This window comes from Notechis scutatus, chromosome 5 (assembly GCF_049901735.1).
Source record: "Notechis scutatus isolate UNSWTSFEM ecotype Mainland chromosome 5, rNotScu1.2, whole genome shotgun sequence".
NCBI classification, from domain to species: Eukaryota; Metazoa; Chordata; class Lepidosauria; order Squamata; family Elapidae; genus Notechis; species Notechis scutatus.
In genome coordinates, this window is record NC_142013.1 from 69,578,363 (window position 1) to 69,600,693 (window position 22,331).

The 22,331-nt window shown below is 41.6% G+C and overlaps 1 protein-coding gene across 4 annotated transcripts in view; it reads left to right on the forward strand.

Annotated features, from left to right (window-relative positions):
• Window positions 1–5,209: 5,209 nt before the first annotated feature.
• Window positions 5,210–22,331, forward strand: part of SH3KBP1 (SH3 domain containing kinase binding protein 1) — a 154,615-nt gene continuing 137,493 nt past the window's right edge. For 2 of the 4 annotated variants that reach the window (XM_026674928.2, XM_087966949.1), the window contains exon 1: window positions 5,210–5,584. In XM_026674928.2, the coding sequence (XP_026530713.1) occupies window positions 5,581–5,584 (4 nt within the window). In that variant the 5' untranslated portion in view covers window positions 5,210–5,580. The remainder of the gene's footprint in view (window positions 5,585–22,331) is intronic. The other 2 variants (XM_026674927.2, XM_026674929.2) reach the window with 2 other exon arrangements.

Here is a 22,331-nt window from a genome sequence, read left to right on the forward strand (position 1 = left end):
TTGTGTTTTTCCAGATTCAATACTAAATAATTATGAGTATTACATTCAAAATATATTAATGATTTAATATATTTAAGTAAATTATTTTTAAAATGTTTTTAAAAATAATTTTATTAAAACCACTTTCTATACAGTAGGAAGCATTTGTTACAGTAAATCAGCATGTACATCATGTTAATGTCAATGTTCCAACTGATTAACCCAACCAAAGCTACCACCTTCAAGACTCCAATGTCTAAATGCAAAACTTTATTGAGTACATCATTTTGGCACTGATGATGGCAAAACTCAAGCTCTACCTAATTCCCATGCAAACCCACATAATTACAGTATAAATTTCTCCCTCCTCCCTCTTAGTGCAGGTCACATTGTCCGATTGAATGCCACTGTATTGTTAAGAGAAAAAGTGTCTGGTCTTGGCAAACACCTGCAGAAGTGTCCTTGGTTCTCGCAGTTCTGCCTCTTGAAGTCTGGAGCCTGAATTTCATCTCACCCTTCCCTCCCCCCTGATTCTTTGGCAAGTTGAGAAGTGATAATGGTTGCAACCACATACACACTTTGAGCTTGACAGGTAGGATTCTTTAGAGACTAGGCTGAAAGCAAATACAGAAAAATCCCAAGAAATAATTTATTGTAGCAAACAAAACTCATTATGAAAGAATTGTAGCAGGAGTGAATATCTAATACACATATTTATAATAATGCTCAATTTTTTGCATCTTTTTTGAGTAGGAGAGTATATTTTATGGTAGATAGGGTAGGAGAGTATATTTTATGGTAGACAGGGTAGTTTACTTTTGCATGTGAGAACTATCATAGATCAAAAGAACAGTCTAATTTCCTTTCACATCCCAGTAATTTGATCAGATATATCTAAACATAATAAGGTTCACTTATATTTCCGTTTTTGTCCTAAACATTGGTCTTGAAACACTTCCATGTGAAAACCTGTTTGGATATACGGTATAGTGCTAGTGCTATGCACTCCTAGAATAGCTTTCAGGTTAGAAGAATTCGAAGGCTTTTTTCTGAATATTGCAGATGCTTCCCTTACATAAGTGTTGTGGCTGTCAGAAATCCAACAGCAAATACCATGTTTTTTTCTCTACTGGCTGATAAAAATGAAGTGCGTTGTCACTTTTATATTGTATAATAAATCAACTTATTACCTTTTTCAGTAAGTAGAGAAGCTGAATGCTTTTGTTAAGTCATGATTTTCCATTCCATTGCCATAAGCTAATAAATTCCATTCTATTAATTTTTATTGCTATTAGATTTTTATCCCACTTTATCTACTATCTATCTTAAGATGCTGAACATTTGTAATATTCCTGTTTCTTCCCCACAACAACTGTCTCAGATGGGTTGGGCTGAGAGAGACTGACTGGCCCAAAGATGTATATTGTCCTTTACTGAAACTTTGATAAGAAAATGCAAAGAATCATAGAGAAAACCTGTTGAAAGAATGGATGGATGAATTATTAAGAGAGGAAAAAAATGATGCCTCTGTCCTGGGAAAGTGGAATGCAGAAAAAGAAAATTCTGTCTTGATTTTATTGATATTGCAGATTATATTTATTTATTATAACTGGGCAGAGATAATCTGACAAGCTTTATAATTCTATTAAATCCTACAGCAATGAACTACCATCAAGTAAATTGTCAATTTTTCCTCCCCTAACAACTGATCCTTTCTTTTATCAAGGTTATTTCTACATTACTATACAGAATATACAGATTTCCAAAATGTAAAAAAAATTACTGAACAGTTATGCATTATAAAGTAGCAAAGCAAATTTAGCGGCTTTATAATAACTGCATTTTTTTCTACAACTTCTTTTTTATTTGCGAAACAGTCCTGAAGACCTAGGATTTTAAGTAGAGGTGTAAACTGATCCAAGGAGTGTTTTCTTCACATGACATGGGCTACATAGAAGTAGTTTATATTAGATCTTAGTCTTAACGCAAAAAGGTGACGAATGATGACAGAGGCATGTAGTTGTGCCTATTATAGTTAGAGCAGACACATTTTTCCCAATTATGAACTTTTATATTGCACTGAGGGTGCATCTGAAAACTTTCTCTAGTTTTCTCTATACAAATAGATAGCCATTTGTTTTCATTTCCAGGCTTCTGTACCTATTTTCAGTCTAGCCTCTGAAGGAGAAACTTAACATATATATTGTGATTTACTGTAACAGTCCTAAGTCATTATCCATCACTAGTACTTTGATAATTTGCAGACGACGTTTCTGTCTAGCTGATTCTCTCTGACTATAGTTAGCTTCACTGGTCTCCAACAAGAATTCTACTATTTGTTCCTTTTACTTGGTGTCTATGATTTTTGCATGTAAAACAAAACATTCTGAACTGAAATATGGCTATCAGGATACATTACTTTTTAGTATTTTGAACAACAGACTGAGTACACACTCAGGAGTGCCCTGATACTAAACTACCAGTTCTGTCGACAGACTTTGGATATGCATGGGATCTTTGATGACTAAGAAAAGGGGCAATGGCAGCTTGGGATGTGTGTGGTTAGTGATGGGAGAATAGTGCTGACAGACAATAGCACATAGCCAAGTGTGAATTTCCACTTACGACAATTCGCCTTAACAATCAATTAGGAGTTCTGCTACTGTAGCAGCTTCCCTGACTGCTCTGCCTGAAGATATCACCAGGCTGGTGGTGAAGTTCTTTGAAGGCAGTGCAGAAGTATCACAGGCTCAACTGACATTTGTACTAGGAATGTTGCTTTCTGTCCCATCATGGACAAATCATTACCTGGTGAACCTGGAGTTTACTTTAGCTACTCACACCCACTTGCAGGGAAATGGGATCTCCTCTGTTGGCTTGCCAGAGGACTCCAAGGGACTTTTATTAGGTTTCAGAAGGGCTTCCCTGAGGATTTGATGCAGTTTGACCCAGGTTTCAGTTGCCACTAGGAATAAAGCTACAGCAACAGTTCAAATTGTGCCTGTGCACACTTTCTCTGTGTGCAGATTCTGGTATGCTCCTGGTTTTCAGAAGACTTGGGAGGATGAAGCATCAGATGAGATGAATACTGTTGGCAAAGGAAAAACTTGGAGCAAACTTGACTGGGCACAGGTAACGGCCTTAATTAGGGCTTATCCAATTTCAATATGGGCAGCAAAAAGACTCATTTCTCTGTCCTATTATATTCTTTGTATGTTGGCAACCTAGTCTCTTTTGGGTCAGAAGGAATTGATGGAACATTTGTGAGGTTGTATGGACTATTCTTGGTATTCAGTGAATAAAATCACTTAGATTCACTATATTAAGACTCCAGCTGAGCTGGTTCTTTGGAGAACAATGATGCACAGTCATATGATGTTATCCAGGCTGAGTTCAAGCATATTAATCCAAGGAAGTGAACAGGATCCTCAGATCTGAAGGTACGGCTCTCTGTATATTGCACTCTTGACAGTTCCACTGCTCAAGACACCATCTTTGGATCCAAACAATCTGGATATTTTTTGTTCAATCAGCACTCTTCTCTTTTAAGGAAGGTTGTTGATAAAGTGATTGGCTTCCAGTTTCATAGGAAGCAAATTATATGGACCCTTTCCAAATTGGAATTGGGATGGCTTGGTCACACTTGTTGACTACCTGGCAAGTATGTGATGGGGTGGCACATCCTGGATCTCTCAGTGGCCTTCACCTGTACCATCAACCAGCTCTGTCCTGGCTGATAGAGCTGGGAGAGAGGAGCACCATTTGGCAGTGCTTCTTCAGAAGTAGTTTCATTCAGTGTTGATGGAAGAGATGTGATTGAATTCTAGGCCACTGCTTTTCAGGGAGCCTCAGAACTTACCCTTTTCCTTTTTCATTATTTACATAAAGCCATGGGTGAGATCATCTGTTGGTATGAAGTATCATCAATATGCTGATAACGCCCAGTTGTATGCTTCAAGTTCTCAGCCATCCAAATGAAGTTATTGAGGTTCTATCCCAGTGTCTGGCTGGAGAACAGGTTTTATTTTATCCCTGCCGAGTTATTCTATGTCCATCTTTGATTCTGGACAGGGTGGCACTGCCCTATTCAGTCTTTAGATCTTGGATCCTGGAGTCAACAGCTCCTGCTTGAAGAGTAGGTGGCAACTGTGATTAGGATTCTGGCACCACTTTGTTTTATGCACTAACATTGCTCCCCTTCCTGGACTGTTCATGATCACTCATGCCTTGGTGACAACCTGAATGGTTTTATTTTATTTATTTTTATTTATTTTATTTTGTCAAGCGATTATAAGACAACAGGTATAAGTATAAACATAGTTATGAATACATGAAATGGATATGAATAAGAAAAAAAAAACAATAGGACAGGGATGGTAGGCACATTGGTGCGCTTATGCACGCCCCCTCTTAGGAAAGGGGGTGAGATCAATAGTAGACAGGAAGTTACAGCTGGTTCAGAATGCAACTACAGGCACACCTTGGTTACACCATTGTCATAATTACACCAACATTAAGCTGAATTAGCTGCTAGTGTGCTTCTGGTTAGAATTCAAAGCACTAGTTTTACCTATAAAGTCCTCTTTGGCATAAGGGTGGGTTGTTTATAGGATTGATTCTTTCCAACTGTTGGACCTAAAGGGATAGGCAAGGTGTGCATCAGCCCCTGAAACAATGTCATCTTATGAAACTTCACAACTTGCCCCCTTTCTGACCCCGCGCCTGTCCTCTGGTACACTACAGGCCCCAAGATCCAATTGGCCCCGACCCTGCCAGTTTCTCATAAGAGACCTGGCTTGCTCCAAGACCTGGGGCTCAGAAGACCATTGAGTGGCCTTTCTTGATTGTGCAGATTTACACACGGTGACCACTGTAGGTTTCCAGTCTTTGTTAAAATTGCTTTTTATTTCTTTACCGTGCTGATAGCCGTCCTGAATCGCATTGGCGAGATGGGCGGCCGTTGAGTCGATTTAATAAATATCACGGCGAGCAGCGCTTTCTCCCGGATACCGCCGGATGCCCGAGGATAGGATCGGCCAGGCAGGGTATTCTCGTGACTCGTCAAGGTACTGCCGGGCGACGTCGAGTAGGTAACTGAGCGCCAGCTCCCTTTGTAGTTCCCCTTCCTACCTTGCCGCACGAAGGGTCTCGGGAAGGGCGACACCCACCCATTCAGCCAGCCCATTCCCTTGCAGCGAGCCGCTCCCGCCGCCCCTTTGCTTGCGTTCCCGCCCTAACGCGCGCGCGCACTCCTGCTCGCTGCTTCCCTCTCGCAGTTCCAGGTGCGATCCGTTTTTCCCCTGCTTCCTTCCCATTTCTCGCTGTCGCGTCAGGTGCTTTGTTGTCGTCCCCTTTTCTTTTTTTTTCTGTCGACAAACAAGTTCCCCTTCCTCTTTTCTTCGGAGGGCCGGAGAGTTTCAGAACAGGAAATAAAATACAACCGCTGACTAGTCGAAAGGAAGCGAAGAAGACGTTGCTCTTTCTGCAATTGGAGAAAAGGAGCTTCATGTAATTCATCCGACTCCATCGGCTCGGTTGCCTTTCACCGCCTCGCAAACCTCAAACTTTCACCCTGTCTGGCGGACTCCAAACTCGACATAAATGGGTAAGTATGAAGGTAGACAGAGCTCGGGGTATGTGCCTGTCTTTCTCCCTTCCCCTCCCCCCACTTTTTTTTTGGGGGGGTGGGTGGGCTGAGATTTGCTGCGTGGCTGATCGCGAGGCAGGCCGAAGCGGGTGGTCGCTATTGCTACTCGTCTCTTGTGGCATTACGACAGGACTGGCAAATATCGTGAGACGGAGTAGGACACATCCGAAGGGTGTGCCTTGTCTATCTCCCTGTATCCGTTTGGGGGAGGGACAGGGGGCAACATCAGGTCTGTTTCCCCACCCCCAGAGACCATGAATTGTCTGGTCTGCGCGCTGACTCTGGCCTGGGCACTTGGAGGGGTAGAGGTGGCTGCTGGAAAGGCTTGAATGAAAGCCGGGAGGCCAAATCCATCTCTTGTTTTAATCACGCACTGTCAAAAAAAAAAAAAAAAAAAAAAGCACTACCATCCATCCATAAACGGGGGAGAGGGAAGGAATCCCTTCCGTGGCGTCGCTGTTGCACCACACGGCGTGGCTGCCATAGCGCCACAGACGGAAGACGGCTAATTTGGGGGGGGCGGTGAAGCAAGAGGACGAAGTAGAGAAAAGATGCCGGGGCTGGAGCTCGCGAGCGAGCCGCCCTCTCTGGCATCTGGGGAAGGAGCGCTTTTCTTGTCAGTGGTGCGCGAGCGGGCAGGCCAATGCAGAAACTAGCCTCCGTAATGTGACAGGAAATCTGAGGGGCGTGTTACCCATTTGACTTCTCTCTGTATGAGACTTGTCTTTCACTGGGACTGGGGGCTTTTCCTCCCGCCTCCTGTTCCCGACACCACACGAAATGTTTGGTTGGCTACTTTAAACGGCATCTCCCTTCCTCTTTCTTGTAGAGACGCCTAACGGGCAATTAGGAATCCACAACTTTGCTATCCTTTTCTTTGCCTACCTGAATCTGCTCCTGGGTGTAGTGGCAAGCTTTTGGAAAAGGCTGCAGCTGTTGACCCTTATTGATCTTGGCAGCCAGTCATCAAGAGGGTCCTTCTACCAGATGCTGTTTGAAATGGACTCACAGATCAAATTGTGACTGTGGATCCTTAAGAGTTGGTGCTCTGGTGTATCTCTTCTCCCTCTTTTTTCTTCATCAAAATTCTAGTTTATAATCTAATAGACATACTTGGTGAGAAAAATGCCTACTCAGAGAAGAGCAACAAAAAGGTAGTATTAAATTCATTTGGGGCTTCCTGTATACTAGCCTCTTCAGGGACTTGGATGCAGAAAAGATATGAGATTTGTTTGAGATTTCTTTTGTGACATGTTAGCAAAATTAAGGCATGACTTCAACTATTTATATTGTTATTAGGGTTAAAGAGAGGCAGAAGTAGCAGTGCCAGGCACTGAAGGGCAAGGGGCCTGTTTCCTCCCAAAGAAGGGACTGCATTCACTCATCTCCTTGGGGCTTTTTGTAAATACAATGACTCTCTGTGCAGCAAATGTTCCATAGTATTGGAAAGTAGAGTGTGCATTTCTCTTGAAATAGCCAGTATAGTCAACTGATTACAGGATATTTTGGTTATGTGCACTAATTATGCAAAATAAAGTATTTCTAGAATTTCAATTGGCAAAGGTAAAATATCTGTTTATTTTACCTTTTCCAATTATCCAGTGTCACATAATTATTTGGGGGAAGAGATTTTTTCATGTTTGTTAAAGTTTTCAGCTATCCAGATTGTATGCATTTTTTATTTCATGTGTCTATTGCCTCTGTTTTTCACTGCTGAGCTTTAGATGATCCTGTGGATAAACATTCATCCACTGTGCTGGTACTGTATTTCAAATTTAGTTCAGTTAAAGTCATGCACTAGATTTCTGATAAAAGAATGAAGGCTTGCAAAGCTTAATATGCAACTTTGCAGAATGTGGATAAATTCCCGTATTGTCCTAAACCATAATGTGGTTTATTTGTCTGTAACAAATTATTGTGTGAAGTGACTTTCTAATTTTTAAACCATTATTTTTAACTTCATGTGTTGTATAAAGCAAGACAAATATACTTTATACAAAGCAACACTTAGCATAACAAAGTAATGTGTACGTAATACCCATTACTTGTATGTGATACAGTATTTTTTCCTGTGTAGTTAGTATGAAAAGAGAATCATGAAATATACTTTCTAATGTTCTGCTGCATAGTTCCATTTGTGGATTACACTCTCCTTTTATATTATACTGTATATTATTTTATATTATGTAGTTGGACACATGATGGGTGATATTTATGGGTTTATGATTTTTGTTAGTTGGTCATGAATGGACTTCCATGAAATTTGTTATACATTTATATTTATTATTGAGTTTCTGTATTTTTTATTTTATTGCTAATTACCCAGAGTTGTATAAACTGTGTGATGTGAGTATCATTAAATAAATTTCTAAGCAATACTACACAGAGGCCTTTTTAAATGTTGCTTCTCATTAAGAGACTGTCTGCCTTTTGGTTAAGCTCCAGTCATCTTAAGCCAGAATTTCGGTCTAATAATTTATTTAAGGCACACTTCTGTATTCATGCTTTTGATTGCTTTTGATGTGTTTGACTTGAATGTGTAGTTTCATAGCGTTCTTTTAGATATTTGGGGCTTAATATATTGATTATCTGTAGACTATTCTCTTGTTACAATTCATCCATAATAATCTTGATTCTCAGACTACAAAGGTTACAATGGTTCTTGTAAACTTTTTTACACACTGTAAATTTTCTTCAACTATATTGACCACTCTCTTAGAAAAATGAATTTGGACCCTAAGAATATGAGTATGATTGACGGATATATTTAAAATCTTGATCCCAGTTTCATTGCATGAAAGAAAATGCAATACAGCTGGTCTGTCAGATCCACGTATCTGCCATTCTTCAATGGAAGAAGAATGGGGGGAGTTGGTACAAGTAATCCTTTTTGATGTAACCTGAATATATTAAATCTTATATTGAATCTGTATAACTGCACATGATATACAACTGGAGGACTGGAGTCAGATGGCTAGAAACTTGTCACCTCTTGGAGAGATAGCAAGAGGAGAAGGGACCATAAAAATTCCAGCTCTGGAAGATATTCCCTGGGAAAATCCTCTAAGATACATTCTCAGGAAAGGGGAGGGGGGAATTAACATGTTGCTTCTTTGTTTGACTAAATCCACATCTAAATAAGGGGAGGGGTTCTAACTCCCTTTATCTATTACTGTATGCCTGGAAGCACCTTAGATTCTACTTTCACTAGTGCTGGATTCACTTCCTTTCAATAAAGGATTCCTTTTGAAATACCTAGTTTGCAGAAGTTCATTCTTTTTGGTTGAAGGGGTCCTTGACTTATGGCCACAATTGAGCCCAACTGAAAACCCCAAATGTCTGTTGCTAATCAATGCAGTTGTTAATTGAGTCACACTCCATTTTACAACCTTTTTTGCCACAGTTAAGCAAATCATTGCAGTTGTTAAGTGAATAATGTGTTCATTAAGTAAATCTGGCTTCCTCCTTTGACTTTGATGAAAGCTGGCTAGAAAACTAGAAATGGTGATCACACCATTTGCACAATACTGCAACCATTTGTGAATAACATACTGGTTATCAAGTGCCCAAATTTTGATTGCTTGACCATGGGCATGCTGCAACAGTTGTAAGTGTGAAAAATGGTCATAAGTCACTTTTTAAAGTGATATTGCAACTTCGAACCATCACTAAACAAATGGCTGCAAGCTGAGGGCTATCTGTAGTATTTGATAGGTAAATGCTGTCAAGTGGTGATTGGCCGAATTTTTTTTTACATACCAATAGAGCACTCCATCTATATTTATATTAAATACATCAATATTTATATTTATAGATATAATGGAGTTTGGACCCCATAACCCTAAAACTGGAAAAAGCTATAACAAGCATTCAGTACATTTTTCATGCACATAATGCATTATGGATAATGCTCCGATAAATCCACCCCCATTCAAATCATAAGTTTCTAGCTGCATCTCTCAGAGTAAATAAATTGATTTATTAGGAGTGACGTGTCGGTGTTACCTGGGTGTGGCCGACACCAAGATACATAATTCATTTCCCGCTTGACCCTGGTCTTCCCCCACCCCCTGTTGTATGTGCATATTCCCCAATGGGACACATCCATAGCCAAGAGTCAGCCATCATGCTCTCCAGTAATAATCTTGCACGCCAACAGATTCGGTTGTCTAGGAATTATATGAAGCATTTTAGGAATGCACTACTTTCCCCCTCCCTTTCTGCTGGCAACTAAAAAGACCAAAGAAGTATTTTTAGTTGAGCCATAATATGTCTCTAATAGGTATGACATAACCTTTCCTTTCTAAAATTGTATTTATATTACAAAATAAATTTCTTGCCATTGCATACATTTTTATCTTTCATTTACATCTTAAGTGCAATCTGGTGTGCTCTTTATCTTTTGCTATGGAATGGAAACATATAACACATATATGTCACAATATTGTTGATTTTGATTTTGGTGGCGCGATAGCTCAGTAGTTAAGGTTTGAGACCCAAGTGCCGCATGATGGGGTGAGATAACTCATTTGTTGCATCAGTCTTCACACAAAAAGAAACTATAGCCCAACCTACCAAAAACATAACTGTAAAAGACAGACTAGGAATAAAAGTTAAAATAAGCAAAAAAAATAAAAATAGTAAGAGAACACCTGTCTGATTTTTTTTAATGTTTTTTAATTTTATTTTTACAAACATTCCATCTTTTCTTCATACAGTGTGTCGTCTGGGTACAAATATCTTGTGCTATAGTATTTGTGGTTAATACAATTTCCTTACCATAACAACAAAAGTTACATTACGTTCTTATTTTGAACTAGTATATGTAATATATCTTGTTGTTGTAATCATCCCCTTCTTAATTCTTTCCCCTCTATATTCATCTGTTCACACACACACACACACACACACACATATTTGTTTTCTTAAGTTTTCGCGGGTACTTACATGTATGGTATTCAGCTTTGTTCGGGTATTTTCCCACGTCATTATAGTTGTGCTTTTAAAGTTGTAGCAACTTTTCGGCAGAATCTCATCTGCCATCATCAGGCTTGTGTATTGTGTTCGTCTGTGAGTCAGACTTTCACAGCCGTTTCAGTTTTAAATTTGGGGCTAGCCTACTGCTGTGCCAGAATGTTTTTTTCTTAATCCTGATTGGTTGGGAGTCTTGGTCTGTGTTTATTGGTCTTGGAATTTGCTGTGTTCTGCTTGATTGGTGTTTCTAATATCTTCTGTCTGTTTTGCGGCTTTTTTTGTCTTGATTGGCTGGCAACATTGTGTTCCTGTATTGGAGGCTTTTAGTGCAGCTTGGCTCTGAGTAAATGGATGGCTATCATTTATTAGGAAGCTAGGTTTCATCTGGGTGCCTGATTGGGGTGTGTTTGAGCTGGAGGTATCAGGCGGGAATCTGTTTGTGCCCAGGTGTTTGCCTGGCTTGTGGTGTGGAGATTTTTTTGTTTGTGAGTGCAGAGGGATACAATCAAGATCAAGTGAGGTACTAATACCACTCTATAAAGTTTTAGTAAGACCATGCCTAGAATACTGCATCCAGTTTTGCTCATCACACTATAAAAAAGATGTTGAGATTCTAGAAAACATGCAGAGAAGAGCAACCAGGATGATTAGGGAACTGGAGACTAAAACATATGAAGAATGGTTACAGGAACTTAGCTAATCTAGTGAAGAGAAGGGCCAGGGGAAGCATGATAGCAATGTTCCACTATTTGAGGGGCTGCCACAAAGAGGAAGGGGTCAAGCTATTTTCCAAAGCACCTGAAGGCCAGACAAGAAGAAATGGATGGAAACTGATCAAGGAGAGATTCAACTTAGAAATAAGGATAAATTTTCTAACAGTGAGAACAATCAACCAATGGAACAGCTTGCCTTCGAAAGTTGTGGGAGCTTCATCGCTGGAGGCTTTCAAGAAGAGGTTGGACTGCCATTGTGAGAAATGGTGTAGGGTCTGCTGTTTGGGTGGAGGGTTGGACTGACCTACAAGGTCCCTTCCAATTCTGTTAATTTGTAAGGAATATCTGTAGCAGTTCAAAAGCATACAAATGCAAGTAGATAACAACTTTGTTAGGAAGGTAACATTGACATCATGCTGGGTATATGACCATGGAAGTATCTTCGCACAGCGCTGGCTTGAATTGCCTTGAAACAGAGATGAGCACCTACAGTTAGTTGTCAATGATTAGCAAAGTAAAATCTGCAGAGACCCCTTTTTTAAATATCGATTTTATTGATTCTCATTCAAATGACAAAAATAATTTATCTTCAAGGTTCTAGGATGAATTAAAATGATATTTTTACCTTTAAAATCTTTCTAAAAAAGTTAAGTATGGTCTTTTTTATGTCTGCTTTATTGCCTGTCTTTTCTTAAAATCATACCGTAATTATACAACCCAAATGGTTGTCTTCTTTCAAGCAGCTTCTTCAAGATTGGCAAGCACTGAACATTCATAACAGTGCTTGCCGATCTCTGACAACAGTCAGGTCAGATCAGACCTTGGGAGAAAAGGGACACAACATGTGTCACTCAGTATAAAGAGTCACTCAGCTGGGAGATATACAGAATGACTCACACAAAAGATAAAGCTATTTGATTAGGAAAGACCAAAACAAACACTACTATCCTCCCAAATCTTAAGTTTCTAGCTAAGGCAGTATTAGGAAAAGTTTTTGCCTGATCTCATAGGATGAGCCTGAGTTTCATCAGAACCCATTTACATAGTCCATCCATTAACATTTTTACTGAGCGTAAACCTCTTCACAATTTAATGTCCTGTCTGTATTTTCCTAGAACCCATGTTATTTTAAATAATGTTAAAGCAGCTTAATATATTACTGTTTCTAATACTGGGAGTGTTCTTACTCTGAGAGTCAGAGGATGTTCCAGATTTAGGAGAAGTATGCATGAGGGCAAGAAGGTGGATTTTGTTTAAAAAAATCAGGTTGTCATAGCAGTCCTTATCATTTGCTTTTACACTAAAGGTACTGTACATATAAAATTAGTTTTGATTACTTGGATTCATTACTGGCTCTTTGTCTAATATATATAATTTTAAGATAGCCTGGAAGAAAGGATTTGCTTTATAAGCTTTATAAGATTACATGTTTCTAAAATACTGGATTTTGTTTGGTGGAAGAAATGGAAATTTTGAATTAAAAGTTATTGCGGGTACATACTTATTCAGCATGTTTAGGTACCCCACTGAAATAGTGTCAGAGCAAATATTCTGCTACTAGTGTAAATCCAGAAACTTTGTTTGATACTTGAATTAATTTGGACAACAAAATTGAGTTTTTTTAGTTTATTTCTTCATCATCCCCAGGATTGATTGTTTAAAGATATGTGTTTTTTAGTCCATGTTGAAGATGTATAACAGATTTTACTTCTGTTTTAAGGTGTTGAATCAGAACTTAGCTAAGTGTTAAAACAATTCTTTTACTGTGCACCATTTCTTAAATATTAGTATGGCACATGAATTAACTTTATTCATAAAACTCAAAATCTCTGAAAGGCCTTCTAATCCAGTCTAGCTACCTACATTAGGCAGCTTATTTACTTATCTGTCAGGGATCAACGCATGACATTCCCAGCATAATAAGGTTTAAGAAAAATAAAAGTTATAAAATGGAACGCTGTAGAATAGTTGTTCTTGCACTCTGGTTAACAGAGGCATTTATTATTTCAATCTACCAGTCAGATGAAACTGTTAAAGTTTTTAAACTTGATTTGATATTAAACCTTATCTAGAGAAGCAAATCTTAACTACAAAAACTACAGTATGTCATGCCACGCCAACACAACAGATGCTTCTTGTGAACTGCATTTCCTTTCCGTTAGATTCAGGGTGTGATTGAGAAGTTTCTAACTTCACTATTCATTCACGATGACTTTTGCAAATGCAAAAAACAATTTGTCTATCTCAGAGATAATTGTGATTTCTCTGCAGTTCATTTGCTGATTACTGTGCTATAGATACAAAAGGATAAATATGTTTCAGACTGAACCTTGATTTTGTACTGTTTCTAAAATCTTCATTGTCTATATTTTCTCCTCTGGCTTGAGCAATAGCAAATAGGCATTTACAACCCCTGAGGCCTAGGCAATAAGCTCTGGAATTAAAAGGCTCTAAAGATACCTCCATACAGATTTGAATTAAGTGCAGGTTGAATAGCATGACAATTAAATAAATACGTATGGTTTGAAATTTGTACTCAAAGCTATTCAGCAATACCATTCTCTTATTAGACTGGAGTTGAGTTGTGAAATGGAATGGTACAAATTTTATTCCTGGGCAATTTTTAAAATTAATTATGTAGATCAGGAGAGAATGCTTGTCAGATTTGAAATGACACAAAATTGTGTGTGATAGTTAATATTCATAGCAGTGACATTCAAAATGATCTTGATTTGTTACCAAAATGGGCTGAAAATAGCTATGGAATTCCATAAATGTATATAACGTTCTTCATCTAGAAATGGCAATTACGTACATATAAACTTAATGAGTATTGACTTGGTAATAATACTTGCAAAAATACTTGAGGAATAGTAGTTCATTAAAATCAAATTTGAGTTGGGCAAATAATAGGGATGCAAATAAAATGGTAAATGCATTTGAAATCATAAGTAATTGTTCCCACCTTAAACTATTTCTTGTTTTGAAGTTAATATTTTATTTCTAACTCCTCCTCCTCCTCCTCCTCCTCCTCCTCCTCCTCCTCCTCCTCCTCCTCCTCCTCCTCCTCCTCCTCCTCCTTCTTCCATATCTCTCATTGGACGTTGGTGATCAAGTTGGCAATCCTATTTATAACAATAGGAGCATGAAAAAGTTCTGTTGAATTTTGTCCAAACCAGTCTCTTAGATTTTGAAGTCATGATGTTCTTCTGCCTGGACCTTGTTTGACTTCAATGTTTCCTTGGAGGATTAAGTGAAGTATGCTGTATTTTTCTGGGTGTTGCATCACATGTCCAAAATACTCTTAACTTTTGCATTTTTATGGTTTTGATGATTTCCCTTGGCTTTCCAAGGTGGCTTATCATCTCCTCATTTCTGATTTTGTCAACCCAACATATACATAACAGCCACCTGTAAATCCACATTTCAAATGCTTCTAGTCTCTTCAAGTGGCCAGAGAGGCCAGCTCTCCACTCCGTAGAGCAGGATTGAAAATAATGTAGCATCTGAACAAGCCTGATTTTCAATCTTAGGCTTGTGTTATGACTGCAGAAGACCTTTTTCATTTTGAAGAATGCTGTTTGAGCTTTTCTCCTCCATGCTGCATCGAGAGCCCAGGATGGGTTGACTCCTTCCTATGACGTCATTTAGCTGAGTCTGTACTAAGATATAAAAGCCAGCCCCCGGGAGAGACCCCAGCTTTTGACTCAGCTCCTTTCAGTCAGTAGATGTGTCTCTGAAAGTGTTCTGTTAGATAGCAATCACCAGCGATCTTCAGTACCTTTTTTCCTCGCTTCAAGCAGCTCCCAGGGATCAGGACAGCTGCTCTTCCAGGAGAGCAGGGCTCTCTCTCCTGCAACATTGGGAGCAGCGTTGCCAGAGCACTGTTCAGGCAAATTGGGCAGCGTCTGTAGACCTCCCCCACGCCTGCAATTTGAGCGGTCGTAAAAAGCGATCGGCAAACCGATAACAGCGTCCACCAGCTGATCGTGCAGCCAGAGGCTGCCTTTTCCTTTGCTGACTTCGCTCGGGGCTCTTTATAGCCTAAGGAGCGATTCCTCTATCTTGGAGCCTGTTTCCCCTAGTCAGCAGCCATCTTGGATTGAAGCCTTCCACCACGAGGTGAGCAGCCATTTTGTAAGCCTGGGGGCCAATTTATACCCTAAGGGGCTTAATACAAAAAAATTCCAAACAGTTTCTTTCCATCGCAAGAGCCTTTATTCTACAAATGGAGCAAGATAAGGCTCAGGCAGAGCTTTCCTCCCCAGCAGAACAGACTCTGAAGCCCAATAAGAGAAAAAGATGTAGGCAACGCACCCAATCAGTCCAGAGGGAGGTGGCTGCTAAAGTCAGAGCTAAGGCTCTAGCCCCTAAGAAGGCAACTCAGGCTGAGTTGAGGGCAGAAAAGTGCAGACATGCAGCCCTAGAGAGGCAGTTCAACAGAACTATTCAACATAAGGGAGTGCAACTACAGCATGTTCCAGGTGATACCCGTGGGCCCCAGCCAAGCCCTCCCAGGGGAGGAGAAGTTATCTATGAGCCTTTTCATCCTCCATTCTGGTCTCCTAAGCTTCTGCAGTACAATCTGATCCTCAGGATCTCAGCAGATCTGGACCTTATTTCCAACAGGCTTTTGGGCCCTATGCTCCTCCCCCTCCCTCCAGGCCTTGAACCTCTTCTCAATCTAGGCCTGAAGCCACCTTCACTCCCACAGCAGCGGGCCTTCTGCCTTCTGCCTCTATCTTTGAGCATAGACCAGGGGATATCCAAGATGTTGTCTCATTGGCCATTAGGCAGGGATTGGCAAATTCTTCGACCTGGAAAGGGTTCAGGCCCTTCTCCCTTCTCAATCTATAAGTTCCTTGCCTCATCACCCTGATTTACACAGGCCTCAGGACCTCAGGGTCCATTTTTCTCTATCAGAATGGGAGGAGGTTGATGAGGAGGGAAGGGCTTACCATCTGAACACAGTTACCCCTCTCGTTCAGAGCATGAAGAGGGCGAGACTTTTGACCAAAATCTTTCAGAGGAAGAGGATTCTCGCCCAGAGCAGACATTCTCTGCATTGGTCTTCAATCCTTCTCTCTTCAGGCCATTGCTCAGCAAGGCCTTTGTCACTGCCAAGCTGTCACCGGAGGAAGTGGCTCCTGAACCACAAGGAAATCCCTCTAGCCAGGGAGACTCGCTCTTCTCTAAGCCTGTAGTGCATGCAGAGGTTTTGCCTTCTCCCACTTTGTTCCTGGACATGGTCAAGGAACAGTGCGCTTCCCCTTCGGCAGGTCCTCGCCCATCTTCTCTGTATAAGCATTTCTACAATGTCAGCGCAGCTCTGGACAATGCCCTGACAGTGCCTTCTGTTGACATTCTGGTTCTGGCCTCATTCTCATCTTCTGGCACTCCCACGGAGCCAGAAGATATCCTGAAACCGGATGATCAATGTTCCGAACAGGCCCTCCAGCGCAATCACCAGGCCGCTTCATGGGCTGTTCGGGCTTCAACAGCAGCATCCTTTTTTTCACGAGGGCATCCATACAGTGGCTGCACCAACTCCAGAATAGATTGCCTGCTTCTGACCTTCAGTCTCACCAAGACCTTAATAGGATTATCGCAGTGGCGGAATTCACTGCAGATGCCACTCTCAGTTCCGCCAAAATTTGCATCCAAGGCCATGGCATCTTCAGTAGCAGCAAGATGACTGTTATGGCTCTGAAATTGGCAGGTGGAGTCATGCCGAAAATGGAAGCTGGCTTCAGTTCCATTCGCAGGCGATAAGCTTTTTGGCGATGCTCTGGGACCTTATCTCATCGAAACCAGAGATAAACGTAAAATTCTCTCTTCCTCTGGAAGAAAGCCGATTATTGCCCAGCACCTTATCGCCCTCCTGCCTTTTGAGCAGAGACCTCATCTTGCTTCCCACGCTCTCAGAGGCCGTACTCCCAATGCCAAGACCAACGTGCAGAAGCATCTGGCAGGCAACAACCTTCTACTGGTAAATGGCCCTTTCGGTGGGGAGGTGGTTGTTCCTTCCATCGCTCTAATAAGTAATCCTTCGTTCTCTCCACCCATCGGAGATCACCTAGCCTTCTTTGCCTCTAAATGGGAGGAGTCAACGACGGGCGCTTGGGTGCTCAGCACTATTAGGTCAGGGTTACAATTGGACTTCCTAACGCCACCCCCAGAAAATTTTTTGATCTGTCCTGTCTCTCAGGACATGTCAAGGCAAGCCCTCATGAATCAGGCCATTCAAAACCTTCTTGAAATCAGAGCTATTCAACCTGTTCCCCCCTCTCAATGGGGACGTGGGCTTTACTCTCGCCTTTTCATTGTTCCCAAAGCCTCAGGGGGGTGGCGAGCCATCCTTGATCTAAAATTTCTCAACCAATTTGTAAAATACAGGTGATTTAAGATGCAGACTCTGCATTCTATTTTAGAGAGCGTTCGGGAGGGCGACCTCCTCTCTTCCATTGATCTCCACATCCCAATTTGGCCTCATCATTGCCAGTTTCTCCATTTCTGTTATCAGAATACCCATTACCAGTATCGAGCACTTCCCTTCGGCCTCTCATCGGCTTCAAGGGTCTTCACGAAGGTTCTGGCAGCATTGATGGCATCTCTGCGTTCTGTTCCAGTGAGGATCCAGTGCTACTTGGATTACATTTTGATTCTGTCCTCCTCCATCCATGCAGCCCATCGGGATCTGCAAATTACCCTGTCATATCTCCAGGGCCACGGATTTTTCCACTCCATCCACTCCAATGGTTCTTGCTTCCCTACCAATGAGCAGGAACCAGCCACTCATCCATCAAGGTCCCGCTCTCACCACAAATACGGAGATCTCTCAATTGGTGGCATTCCCTGTTAATCTGGAAGGGACTTCTGTTCAGGGTCCCAGACAGGCTAGTGATAACCACTGATGGGTTGGGGTTCCCATATGCAGGGCCAGATAGCTCAGGGTGTTTGGTCCAGGTCAGAGCAGACCCTTCCCATAAATTGGCTAGAGCTCAGAGCCATTTTTCTAGCTCTGAAGCATTTCAGGCACTCAGTGACCGGCTCTCATGTTCTAGTCCTTCGGACAACATGGCCGCAATGGCTCATGTCAACCAGCAAGGGGGGACAAGGTCCAGAGCCCTCTTGAGAGAGGCTCTACAGTTGGGGTTATGGGCAGAGAAACACCTGTTGTCGATCTCGGTGGACCACATATCCGGAGTCGACAACTCCCAGGCCAACTGGCTCAGCAGGAGCCTAGTCGACCAGGCAGAATGGTCCATTCCTTTGTCTCTATTCAGGGACCTTTCCCTAAGATTTGGTACACCGGAGGTGGATCTCTTCTCCACTCCTCAAAATGCCCAGGTCACCAGATTCTTCACCAGGTTTCCTTGCCAGGGAGTGGAGGGGACCAATGCTCTTCGGTGCAGATGGCCCAAGGATCTCCTCTACGCCTTTTCCCCGCTTCCCATCATTCCGGCAGTAATTCGGAAGATGTTGGAGGAACGAGCGGAGCTCCTCCTCCTGGCTCCCTATTGGCCAAGGAGGCCCTGGTTTGTGGACCTGGTCAACCTATTGGTGGCTTCTCCTTGGAGGATACCAGCCCATCTAATCTCCCTTCATCAGGGGATTCTGCTCCATCCAGAGCCCCAGTGGCTCAAGCTGACTGTGTGGCAGTTGAGCAGCAGTGGCTAGAGGAGGCTGATCTTCCAGAAAGAGTAATCATCACTATCCTGGCATCTCGCAAACCTTCTTCAAGGTGCATATAGGATGCCACCTGGAAGGCCCTTTCCCAATGGTGCCTTAGGGAGGGTCTCTCCTGCTTCAGCCGAGTTGGCAGAGGTTCTTAGATTCCTTCAGCATGATCTGGAGAAAGGTTTGGCCCCCAACACCTTACACAGGCAGGTTGAGGCCCTCTCCACGGTTCTTTCATGGGGTTCGCTTCCTTCCTTATCCCATCACACTTCAGTCAGGAGGTTTTTGAAAGGGGCTTCCAACCTGCACCCACCGGTGGTTCACAGGTATCTTTCCTGGGATCTTCATGTGGTCCTTAATGCCCTTACGAAGCCCCCCTTTGAACCCCTTAGAACAGTGTCTCTCCATTTCCTGACTCTGAAGGTAGTGTTCCTCGTTTCCGTCACTTCAGCCAGGCGGGTATCCGAGCTCGCTGCTCTTTCCATCAGACAGGATCTTTGTTCCTTTCATGATGATAGGGTTGTTCTCCGTCTGGGCCCCTCATTTATTCCAAAGGTTAACACCTGGTTTCACAGGTCCCAGGACATTGTGTTGCCTGGCTTCTGCCCCCTCCTGCACCATGACTTAGAGCGGCAGTGGCACACGTTAGACGTAAGAAGGGCTCTTAGAATATACATTAAGCGCACTTCCTCCTTCAGGAAGTCGGAAGCCATGTTTGTTTCCTTTTCCCTTCTCACTTGGGGCATAAGGCCTCTTCTCCTACTATTAGCAGGTGGGTCAGATCTTGCATTGAGCAGGCCTACAAAGCTGCGGCCCTTCCGGTTCCTTGAGGTCTGATGGCGCACTCTACCAGAAGCGCGGCCACTTCTGCTGCCTGGGCGACCCAAGCACCGTTGGAGGAGATCTGTTGTGCGGCTACGTAGACTTCCCCATCTCCTTTCATCAGACACTACCGTCTGGATGCCTTTGCCTCGGCGACTGCAGCCTTCGACAGATGGGTGCTTCAACAAATGGTTTAACAGTCGGTGTGATGAGCTGGACGAGGACCCACCCGTGGACATACAAGCTTTGATATGTCCCATCCTGGGCTCTCGATGCAGCATGGAGGAGAATGGGCGTTGGTAGAAGTTACCCTGAACGCCCTTTCTATCTATGCTGCGAGAGAGCCCTTGATTCGTCCGGAGAGGGTAAGTCATATTTCTGTATTCATTTGTGCTTTCAGAGACACCTTTCAGTCTGTCAAGTACCTTCGCCAAAGCTGGAGTCTCTTCCGGGGGCTGGCTTTTATATCTTAGTACAGACTCAGCTAAATGACGTCATAGGAAGGAGTCAACCCATCCTGGGCTCTCTCGCAGCATAGATAGAAAGGGCGTTCAGGGTAACTTCTACCAACGCCCATTCCTATCCTTGTTTTTACTTCAGTGATCATGGTCCAGCTTTTATGTAAATTAGAAGTATCGTTTTATGCAATAGTTTTAATTCCAGTTTTATTGTAATAAAACATTGAAAAATATATGCAGCAAGAGCATATTTCCTGGACCTGGGGGTATAGTAGTTATTTGAGAGTTCCCCTGAAATGTTTTCTTACTACTCTCACCTAGCTGACTTCTGAAGAAAGACAATGTGGTAACTGGAAGAATATTTCCCCTTCCTTTTAGGAGATTTGCAGTAAAACCTATGTATAATAGCTCATTGTTTTGTTCCACATGATAGATTGTGGTTGTGACTCTGAGAAAACAAATGGTTTAAAGTTTTTGGCAGCAATAGCAATACAGTATGTGTGTGTGTGTGTGTGTGTGTGTGTGTATATATATATATATATATATATATATATATATATATATATATATATATATATATATATATATATATATATTACTTTTTTGTATTTACAAGCTGAGCATACATTTGTAACCTCATTTTTTTCAATGTAGACTTTCAATGTAGATATTGCATTTTTCCATTTTTATATAAACTATTTCTGGTTAAATTACTAATGTAGTTCCAAAAGTAAAGGAGAATTTTCTTTTCAAATTTCAGCTAATTTCATGAATATATGGCTAAGTTTTTATTTATTTATTAATAATACCCAATCCAATAAAGTCTGGGTAGCTCACAAATAAAGAACAACACAGTTAGGACCTATTTGCTCCAGGTATCTGATGGATACCTGAAGGAGCTTAGGGGTACTCCATAAACATTGATACACAGTTCAACTGAGGCTTTAGTCACCACTTGGGTTGAGTCTCAAACCTTGGAGTAAATTGTGGCTTTGCATGTAAATCCTAGAAAACTCTTTTGTTTTCAGATGAGCTTTGGGAGTTTAAGCAGCATAAATTACTCCTAGTGTTTTACTGGAGGAAAGAAGGGTTAACCTAACTGAGTACAGGGGAAAGCCTTTCTTAGGCATTGCTTTGTGAAATAAAGATAGCAAAACATTGTAATTTCTCTGCCCTTATTATGTCTATAGAGAGGCAGCCAGTGGCTCTGTTTAGCATGGCCCAATTCCTCTTAGATAAGGAAAGTCAGGGAGAACATTTATAGAGCTGCTCCAAGGATTATTCTCAACATTTTTTCAGATAAAATCACTTGTATTTGGATTCAGGGTTGGACTCTTAATTAGCTGTACTGTTCTGGTAGTTCTCCTTGTCCAGGGTTGGATCCAGTTGATGTTGGTAGGGTGGAAGAGGCTTTGTGGGCTTCCCTAGGACTTTGCTCTCTTCCTGCTTCTGCTCCATATATGAAACCATTGAGGGAAGTTATCCCTGTGATTGTAATGGATGCGTGAATGAGGAGGAAGAGTTTCAGCCTAGATTAGTCTGATAAAAATTTGAATCTGAAGGAAGAGTTGGGAAAGAGAAAGCATCTCCTTTTTACTTTTTGGGAGAGTAAAAGTAACAGAGGGGAGAGATATTTTTAAACCTGCAAGGTTCCATTAGTATAATCTTAAAGGAAAGGTTTATTTATTTATCTGTATTCCACCATAACTCATAACATTCCTTCCTCATCTTATTTTCCCCACAACAACAATTCTATGATGTGTTTGGGCTGATAGAGTGTGACTGGCCCAAAGTCACTTCATAGTCTCTTGCTTTGTAGCCTAGTGCCTTAACCACGAGATCAAACTGGCTCTCATATTTGGTGCTTCTTGTCTGGACTACTTCAAAGGATTGAGAGCGATACAGCGTAAGGTATCATTACTATGCTGGTAATATTGAATTATACATTTTTGCCCCAGACCAGCCAAGAGATGCCATTAAAATCTTTTTTTCAGTGTTGAGCCTGTGGAGGTCTGGATGGTAAAGAACAGGATGTGATTCAATCTTCGCAAGATTGAA